The sequence below is a fragment of the Tenrec ecaudatus genome, chromosome 8 (genome assembly GCF_050624435.1).
Source record: "Tenrec ecaudatus isolate mTenEca1 chromosome 8, mTenEca1.hap1, whole genome shotgun sequence".
In the NCBI taxonomy this organism is placed as follows: domain Eukaryota; kingdom Metazoa; phylum Chordata; class Mammalia; order Afrosoricida; family Tenrecidae; genus Tenrec; species Tenrec ecaudatus.
The window spans coordinates 125265160-125275138 of NC_134537.1; the positions used below are offsets into that span (position 1 = coordinate 125265160).

At 43.1% G+C, this 9979-nt stretch overlaps 1 protein-coding gene across 2 annotated transcripts; it reads right to left on the minus strand.

Annotated features, from left to right (window-relative positions):
* Positions 1 to 780: 780 nt before the first annotated feature.
* On the minus strand, positions 781 to 9131 carry CDKN2AIP (CDKN2A interacting protein). Of its 2 annotated transcripts, none has more exons than XM_075556843.1 (3): positions 8710 to 9131; positions 8169 to 8299; positions 781 to 7745 (listed from the first exon to the last, which is right to left on the minus strand). In XM_075556843.1, exons 1-3 carry the CDS (start codon positions 8970 to 8972, stop codon positions 6415 to 6417), a joined length of 1725 nt encoding a protein of 574 aa, XP_075412958.1. In that variant the 5' UTR covers positions 8973 to 9131; the 3' UTR covers positions 781 to 6414. The 2 variants fall into 2 exon arrangements, with proteins under 2 accessions (XP_075412958.1, XP_075412959.1); XM_075556844.1 differs by having other exon boundaries at positions 7607 to 7745; positions 8200 to 8299.
* Between the last annotated feature and the right edge of the window lie 848 nt (positions 9132 to 9979).

The window sequence follows — 9979 nt, forward strand, 5'->3', positions numbered from 1 at the left end:
CTACCAAATCCCTTATGGCAGTTACCGTGTTAGAGTAGGTTGACGGGAGGAACAAATCCCGGGACACTCATGCATGTGTAAGAAAAACTTCCTATCAGAGAGGAACTGTATATTAATAAAACATCCCAGCCCAGATCAGGTCCCTAAGTCCGGCATTAGCTCCAAAGTCCAATACTAGTCCATAACTCACTCTTCAGACTCAACCAGCACATGTAAGGATGCAGAATGCAGGAAGAGCACAGGCCAGTGGGTGCAAAGTCCTGTGGATCCAGTGGGGGTGGAAGCATCTCAACACTGGCGCTCCTCCAGCTCTCCAATGTGTCTCCTCCACAGGAAGGTTGAAGCAGAGACAGTGTGGTCTGATTCCAGGGAGAAAAGAGAGGAAGCGCCCAGAATCCTCATGAGAATACCACATCCACAAGGAGGCATCTTCAGGCTCTGACCTGTTTGACAGGCTAGACTCCACCCCCTCACCCATGAAATTGTGTAACTACCATAGTGACCATCCCACCCACTCTAGTTGGTCCCAAATAAGTGTTGAAAAACTGCCAACTTATTTTTTGCCATTGCAGCAGACATTTTATTACTTAAGCCTTGTAGAGTTTTTAAAATCGTTTTATTAACTCATACAACTCTTATCACAATCCATACATCAATTGTGTAAAGCACATTTGTACATTCATTGCCCTCATTAATTTCAAAACATCCGCTCTCCACCTAAGCCCCTGGCGTCAGGTCACTTTTCCCCTCCCTCCCCGCTCCCCCCTCCCACATGAACCCTTGATAATTTACAAATTATTTTGTCATATCTTGCTCTGTCCGACATCTCCCTTCACCCACTTTTCTGTTGTCCATCCCTCAGGGAGGTTATATGTAGATCCTTGTAATCGGTTCCCCCTTTCCAACCCACCCTCCCAGTATTGCCACTCACAACACCGGTCCTGAAGAGATCATTCACCCTGGATTCCCTGTGTTTCCAGTTCATATCTTTACCAGTGTACATCCTCTGGTCTAAGCAGATTTGTAAGGTAGAATTGGGATATTGATGGGGGAGGGGGGAGCATTTAGGAACTAGAAGAAAATTGTATGTTTCATCGTTGCTATGTTACACCCTGACTGGCTCGACTCCTCCTGGAGACCATTCTGTAAGGGGATGTCCAGTGGCCTACAAATGGGCTTTGGGTCTCCACTCTGCACTCACCCCCTCATTCACAATGATGACTTTTCTGATGATGCCTGATCCCTTCGACACCTCGTGATCACACAGGCTGGTGTGCTTCCTCCATGTGGGCTTTGTTGTTTCTGAGATAGATGGCCACTTGTTTACCTTCAAGCCGATCCCAGACACTTTATCTTTTGATAGCCGGGCACCATCAGCTTTCTTTGAGTAGACTATTTTTTACTTGAAAAGAAGAGGCTTCTTTATCTGGGTATTAGGTTTCAGTGGTAGAGACACTACCTGTGTTCAGACATTTAAAATAGTTATATGCAGTTAAAGAGCCCTGGTGGCATAGTGGTTACATCCTGGACTGTGATCCACAAGGTCAGAGTTCGAAATCACCAGCCGCTCTATGGCAAAACAATGGGGCGTTCTACTCCCATAAAGAATAACCATCTCAAAAGAGCACGTGGGCCGTTCTACCCTGTCCTATAGGGTTGCTATGAGTCAGCACTGGCTTGATTGCAATGAGACATCAATTTATCCAGCTTCACTGCAGGGCTAGTTTTAATACTCTATCACACTCCACACTGTATTTTACTCATCAGCAGGCAGTCAATACCTATCATTTATGGAGTTAGAAAGTCAACACTCAAATCTTATCACCTCCGTCCCCCCCACCAACATACACATCCTAATACCTAGAGTTGTGGATATATTATTCGCTTACACAAAGAGAATTAAGCACAACTCTTATGTGTTTCAACTATTGAAATATATGTGAATTGTATGTCAATGAAAATTATTAAGCAATTAGTTTCTAAAGAGAATTAAGATTGCAGATGGACTTAAGATTGTCAATCATCTGATTTTTAAAATAGAAATACTATGTTTATCAGGATAGACCCAGTATCATCACACGGGTCCTTATGAAGAAAAAGGGGTGGCAGAAGGGAAGAGACAGAAAAGTCTGTCCGAAAGAGACAAATACAGGAAGCAAGGTCAGAGTGCTGTGATGTGAGACTCAGGTGCCCCTTAAAAGATGGTTGAAGGGAGCCAGGAAATGCACGTGGCTTCTGGTAGTTGCTGTTAGGTGCTGTCAAGTAGGTTCTGACTCCTTGCAACTGTACGTGCAGCAGAAATCCTCACAATTGTCCTAATGTCTGAACCCACCATGTCAGTCCATCTCATTGAGGGTCTTCCTCCTTTTCATTGCCCCTCCACTTTACCAAGCATGATGTCCTTCTTCAGAGCTGGTCTCCCGAAGCTGAAAAGGGAAACAAGCGAAGGCAGGCCTGCCAACACCTTGAATGGAGCACTGTAAGGCCCACGTTGAACTTCTAAGCTGTATATTTAAATTCTTTAAACTACTGAGTTTGTGATAATTTGTTAACAGCAGCAGAAAACCAGTACACTCTGATAATGTTATCTTTGTTTGCTGTAGATCGACTCAGGAGTTTTGCTTTGATATATATGGTGGCTTGGATTTCCTGACAATAAGAAATGATAGAATTTACAATTTTAGAAAAACCACCAAGATCTGGCTGCACAACCCGCCCTCAAAGGATCTCACAGAAGTTGTGTCTGTACCAAGCCCTGGTGATGTCGTGGTTACACACTGAGCTTCTAACTGCCAGGTCTGAAGTTCCAAACCACCAGCTGCTCAAGGGAAAGACGAGACTTTATGCTCTCGTGAAGAGTTAGTCTGGAAACTCACAGAAGCCATTCTACCCTGGTTATAATGAGCAGCTGAGTTGGAAGTGACACAATGGCAATGAGTTTTTAAGTTATTTTTTCATCCTTCATACTTTAAATAACAAAACAAGTTCTCTAATACTGGTACTCTATTATAAAGTTCTCTCTATTCCCAGCAGTTATATAATCTGTCACCTTGAGGAAGGTGTGGAGTCTGGCCTGTCAATCAGGTCGCAGCTTGATGACCTCATTTGCAGGCAGGACAGAGATAAATAGCTCACTGGAGGTGGGACACACTCACTCCCTGCAAGACATCCCTAATAACAAGACACATGTAGCTACATTGGTGAAACCAGAGCTTTGGAGCTGAAGGACATGTGAAAATCCACACCAGTGCCAAGATGCCTCCACCGCCACTGGATCCCCAAGACTTTATACCCACTGGCCTGTGATCTTTCTGCACTTAGTGTCATTGCATGTTGTGAGTCTGAAATTTATAGACTGGTATCAGACATATGGGCTAATATCAGACTTATGGACTTGATCTGGACTAGGATGTTTTCTTATATGCAATTGGTCTTGTATATAAATTTCTTTCTTATACACGAGTGTCTTTAATGACTAGTGTCTCTAGTCAACCCTAACACACCCAGAATCATCATCAAAACAAAAGTCACAGGATATCTGAGGCTTTCTACTTTTGTAGTTAAGAGTCTTGGAAACCCACAGGGGCAGTTCTACTCTGTCCTATAGGGCTGGTATGAGCCAGCATTGCTCCCACGGTAGTGAGTTCGACTTCTGAAGCATTCTGTAGTTTCAAAAATCATAATTCATTTGTGACAGCTCACATCACCTGAGGACAACCTTCCCTCTACCAAAATGACAAAAACAAAACAAAAAAGGATAAAGATAGGCTTACACTGAATGTTCAGAAGAAAATTTACGTAAATTAAGGGACATTATCTGTGTGTAGATGTTGTGCTCCATACCTGAGTTATATAATTCTTCATCTTCTTAGAAGAGCTCTAAGAGCCCCCAATGAAATGGTCTTTAAATTAAACAATTTTAAAAAGAGGTCTTGTGCAGCAGACTTGCCCACTGGAATGCTGCTTGTGATCTTGACTGTTGCTTCCACGAGTATTGATTGTGGCCCCAAGGAAGACGAGATCTTTGACATTGGAAAAAAACCCTTAAAATATTTAATTTGAAAAAAAATTAATATTTACTTGTGTTTCTATTTATTTGAACCCTTGGTATCAGCTTTTTTTTCCTTCCCTACCCCCCTTATGACCCCTTGATAAATTATATAATTTTCAAAACACACTGACTGCTTTTAGTATCAAGTAAATGTCCCACTTCATTGATTCTATAAATCAGTAGTTACCTTAAAAAAAAAACAAACAGTGCTATTGAGTTGATAAGACTCATAGTGACCCTATAGGACAGGGAAAACTGTCCTCATGAGTTTCCAACTCTTTTTATGGGAGCAGAAAGCCCTGTCTTGGCCCAACACATAACCTCTACAGAGTCTACACCAATAGGTCTCCCTTGGATATTACAGAGCAGCATTCTCAAGTGGCAAAGCACCTAACATGCATTTCAAGATTGAGGCTTCGGAATGATACTTGGCCACTGGATAAAACTAGGAGAAAATCATTGAGGGAGATTTTCACACGTTTTAGGATGTAGACAAATGAGAAAAATAAGCAGTACAACAGTTAAGAGCTTGGTTTCTAGATATGGGCTTGAATTGTCATCTTTGATCAAATTTTGCTGTCTCTTCACCTGAAAAGTAGGCCAAATGAGTGTTTCATGAGGCTGTTGGAAGGTATGATAACTCTCATACCAGGGGGCTTTCAGTTTGTGGAACCCCCTCAAATGTGTGCAAGTAATGTCTGCACTGTTCTAGGAACTTTACATAATTTAATGTTGACATGAGGAAGCTTTTAATTGTATTTTACAGATAAAGTTAAAAGACTATATAATTTCAGAAGTTACATGTCTACCAAGAGGCAGAATCAAACATGATTAGTTTATGGTTTCCTTGGCACCATACTACCTTCAGAAATATGAAAGCATGTACTCTCTTAAATCAAGGATTTTAAAAGGCTACCATAGTTTCAATAATCTTTATATTAAATTGAAATAAACCAGTTTAGGACATTACCAAACCACCTAATTAGTGAAGAATACATTAATTTATTGCTTCAGATCTTGGCTTCCTGATACTATGGCTCCAGAATACATTCACATTATTGTTGCCTACAAATATAAAGGTATTCTATTTATAGAATATACATTTTTAACTCTGATATCCAATTAAACATCCTCAAAAATGATTCTGTTAAAGGATACCTGGTGAAATCCAAACAAACGACCATTTCCAGCACAGGAAACTGAAGTATAATTGCTTAACACTCCTCGGTTATAAAACAGGAGTAATTTCTACTTGTGCAACTTTATGTTCAGTCCACTTACCCACTGAACTACAACTAGCTAATAAAGGAACTCTTGATTTTTCACTTTATTACATTATCATTACTGCTAAATGTGCTTTTAAAACAAGCATTTACTGAGCTGACAAAGGACAAAAATGACAGCATTTTTGGGTCAGTCTCAACAAAAACAGGTTATTACTTCAAGCACATATGACTGAAGCAAAACTTTCATTACCAACTAATTCAACTAGAGACTGATTAAAAAATTGCTTGTTTATAATTTATTAGTCTAGTAGAGGGAAACTTATTGGAGGACTTGGTTCTAAGAAAAAAATCACACACACAACTTTTTGAAAAGGTAAAATAGCTTGAAGCATTTAATATCTAAACAAATCAGTCTGTTAATAGTAGTCACAAAATATGCTTAATATAGAAACCCACATTTGTGTCTGTAAGAAAAAAGTGTAAATTCTATCTTACCTCAAAACATAAATTAACCCGCTTAAAGAATCTGCAGCAGTCAAAATCATGGTGAATTTTAAACAATTTCAAAATAAAATAATATTAAGTACTTTATACTGTTTCGTATCTAAAAATTGCTCACAACTTCTCATAAAAATAGTCTGAAGTAACTATTGTTTTCTTTTATGCTTTAACAGACATGTTCAACATTATGGGCTAACAATCTAAAAACTCTAAGTGTCATAGCTTTTTCAGGTACAAATACTGTGGTCCCCTTTTCTTTGATGTGGAGGCCTATTCAAACTTAAAAAAAAAAAAGCATGGTAGACAACGTAATATATTTTCACCAAATTTAAAGTAGTAAAAAACTTTTAACTCTACAGAACCTACATATCGTACCTAATGTATCATTAAAAATAGAGGACAGTATTTTCTTCAGCAAATAAAACAGCATACTAGTATGCTGTTAATGCATACCTTCATATATTATTTACAACTTCTACATTATGAAGATAACTAGAATGCAAATTTTCTGCAAAACTGGAAAAAATGAATACAAAATTTGTGAAAGCCTGTTTGTTTTTATATTGTACAAAAAAAGTAGACCAGTTTTTCTGTTCCAATACTAGGTATATTTTATGAAGTGACCTTTCGGACACATTAGCGTAATTCTTGAGGATGTTTCAATGCTGGTGGTAAGTTTAAAGGCCTTGATTCTTCATCAAGGAGGACGAGGTCTTCTATTTCCATGCCTCTGTATTTTCTCTTACATATTTTTACCACTACCTTTTTTTTGAGAAATAACTTCAATGCTTCTCTGGAAGCAACTGCTTTAGCATTTTCTTCACTTTTTCCACAACCAGTGCCCAGATAAACAGACTTGCATCTTAATTCACAAACAATATTTTCTTGAGAGCTCTTATTTTGAGGCAGATCTGCCAGTTCTTTTAGTGGGACAAAAAACACATCCAGTGTTGCTTTAAGAGCCTCAATAGCTGCATTTAGGAGCTCTCCATGATTCACATTGAGACTAAAGCCACCAACAGCTACCAATTTCCATGCTACTGTCTTATACAGTCTATTGAAAAAAGGTTGCTTCTGCTTCACATCTTCATTGGTTAACTTGCAACAAGTGAATCTCATGGGACTCTCACTTAGCTGTGAAGTACTTTTAGAAGGCACTTGTGAAGTGCTTGTCTGAGAACTACTCTTAGAGACCAGCTGGGACACACTCGCTAGGGAAGTGCTTTTGGACACCAGCGACCCACTGGTCTGGGGGCTGCTCTTGGAAGTTAACAGCGAAGCAGCTACCTGGGAAGTGCTTTTGGAAGTCAGCAGTGATGTATTTGTTGAGGAGCTACCCTTGGGCGTTAGCAAGGATGTGCCCGATGAAGAACTGTTTTTAGAAACCGATGTAGCACTTGCTTCTGAACTAGTTTTAGAAGCTAACCCACCTGAAGCAGTCTCTGCGCTAGGTTTAGAAGACAAGAGTGGCAATTCTACTTCAGAGCTTCCTGAGGAGCCCAACAATGGCAATTGAATCTCCGAACTACTTTGAGAAGCTGAAACTGAAGCGCTTTCCAAAACGCTCTTTTTAGGTGAGCCACTTGGTTGTCTGGGATCAGTGGATTGATTATTCACACTTGATTTCAACAAAGAGGAAACAAATGGCGCTGAACCATGTTTATCTGATGTTTCTGATTCAGAAACTTTTCCAGACCCTGCCATCACTGCTGTTACCTGAGAGGAAATGCTGCTGCTTTGGCTGGAAGTAGCTCGATCCCCATCACTTGTAGAGTTATTCTCATTCAAGGAGATGCCTGAGTTCCCACCACTTTCTGATTTGGCAGAGGACCCGGTACATGTTGAGCTGTTTTCCTGCATAGGTGATGCATGTTCTGCTTTGACAGAAGTTCTTGGATGCTCTTGCTGAACCGCAGAGTTGCTTTTTCCTTCTTTGCTTTGTTTTCTGGGTGGCTCTTCTACCCCTTCTAAAAAAGGAGGAAAACATCATGTGACTGTCTACCTAATATATATCAACTAAAATATGTACATGTACAACAGATATTAACTTCACAAGATCAAAAGACATCAGGACTAAATGAAAACAAAACACTGCCATTGAGTCAATTCTGACTCGGAAGTTTCTTTAAAAAATGTGGAATCGTGTCATTAATTTAGAAAACTAACAGCAACAGTTACTTGACGTTTCAAATTCTAAAGCAGTTCAGTAAAACTTATCAAATTCAGAGCCTTTAAAGCATACAGAAATACATTTTAGATTTAACATATCAAGTTGATTAATAGCATTATGTGAAATCTGACTGGTTAAAAAAATTAGTAACAATCAAGCTAAATTATTTTAAACTTATGTTCTAAACTCCTATGTATGTTCACATCTATGATCTGCTAACCATTGCTACTCGATATCCCTCTTTTCTTCACCTTGGCAACCAGTTCGTCTCGTGTTGTATGGATTGGCGCATCTGTCACTTTGATGCCTTCAGCCATACTAAGTATTTTATCCATAACTTTTTGAGGGTACCTGAAAGAAAAGGGGCGAAAGTTCATATTAAAAGTTGGGTTTTTTTTCCCTGCCAACTTCCTATTCCGGGAGTTTTCATTCGTCTGGCATGCAAAACAGGCCACCGGAACGGCGTTTCCTGGTCGTAATCACCCTAGCATACTAACTGCGGTGTCCAGTCCCAAGCGCTTTGTCAGCTCGGCGCCCACCACACTGCAGCCGCGTCCCACCAACCGGGACAGCTCCGGAGCGGCTCCCGACCGTGCCGCGAAGTCGCCCGTGCGCGGAGCCGCCCTTCTCCCCCGGCCGGTCCCGCGAACTCCCGCGCCAGACACTTCCCCTCCCCACCGAGCGCCCGTTTTCGCCAACAACTCCAGAAGGGGAAGACAAAATGGGGGAAAGAGTCCGGTTCGAGCGGCTTCCCGACTCACCGGCACCCGAGGAAGACGTGGTTGGCCCAGGCCAGGGAGAAGGAGATGAGCTGCTGAAGCTGCCGAGTGCGCGTCCCGCTCTCGGCGTCGGCCGTGTCATCCGAGGCCACGCCGCCAGCGGGGGCCAAGTCCCCGGCGTTACGGAGCAGAAACTCCCGGCGGTGGAGCCAGTGTTTGTCAGTCTCGCCGTCGCAGCGCAGCGCCTCCACCCAGGAAGCCACCTTCGGGTTCTGGCTCAGGTACTCCGACACCTCCTGCGCCATGTTGGGCCTGCAGGTCGCGGAGGCCGCCGACAGACGCTGCACCGGGAGAGAGGCGGGGGACGCGGAGGCGAGCGGCCCTGTCACTGCGACCAGCACGGGAGCGCCCCCGAGAACGCCTCTCCAGAGGCCCAAACAACTGCGCTCCCCGCAGCTGCACCGCCCACTTCCGCCCGCCGCGGGCGCCTTCCCCTTTATAACCTCGCGACCTTCCGGCGCGAGTCGGCCCTCCCAAGACGCTTTGCGGCATCCGAGTCGCCGTACGGCTCGTCGCACGTGAGGGAGCCTGGCGTGGGGGGCGGAGTCGAGGCAGGCGCCAGGCGCCTTCCGCCCTCGGGGGCGGCTCCTGAGGCTTTGCCCCGGCGCTCCGGGCCTCGGCGGAAGCCCGACGTTCTAGCTTCGCTTTGTGACGCGGCGTCACGGGTGCGGGCGGCAAAGTTGTCACTCGCGTGAAGGCTCACTTCCGTCGTGAGAGACTTGGAGCCGCCCTGGGTGGCGCGCCTCTCACGACGCTTGTTCTTCAGTGTGGAGCCCAGGAAACCTCTCGCTTCCATTTCGGATGAGTCGGCGTCGACTCGGTGGCGATGCGTGTAATTATTATGTCCGAAAGTAGCTCGCACCGTTTTGAATGTACGATTGCCACCGTGGGGTGCACGCTAACCGAAACTTTAGTCCAGTTCAGGGTTGCCTCGTGAACTCCAGGGCTTGGCTTGGATACCGCAGTTTCTTAGGTTCACCGCTCAAACCCATCCAACGCCTGCTTCCTCTCTCAATAATTCTTTAAATTAACAAGCACTGTTACCTCCTGTTGGACAACTGGTGTGTAGTGTGGAAACGTGAGCTGCTTATTTCTACCGCACGACACCTTTTCCTCTTGCAACTGTCTTTAATCCATTTTTACAATTTTACAAGAGACAACTGCCGCCTCAAGATGATTGTTGCCCTTCCAACTTTGGGCATGTGCTCTTAAGTAATAAGTGATAGAAAAGATCCGTTATGAATAAGTGATT

Coding starts and splice junctions, on each gene's coding strand:
- CDKN2AIP (XM_075556843.1), bottom strand. CDS start 8,972: ATGGCGCAGGAGGTGTCGGAGTACCTGAGCCAGAACCCGAAGGTGGCT. Junction 8,300..8,709: donor CACGTCTTCCTCGGGTGCCG/GTGAGTCGGGAA, acceptor CTTTTCTTTCAG/GTACCCTCAAAAAGTTATGG. Junction 7,746..8,168: donor AGGGATATCGAGTAGCAATG/GTTAGCAGATCA, acceptor CTCCTTTTTTAG/AAGGGGTAGAAGAGCCACCC.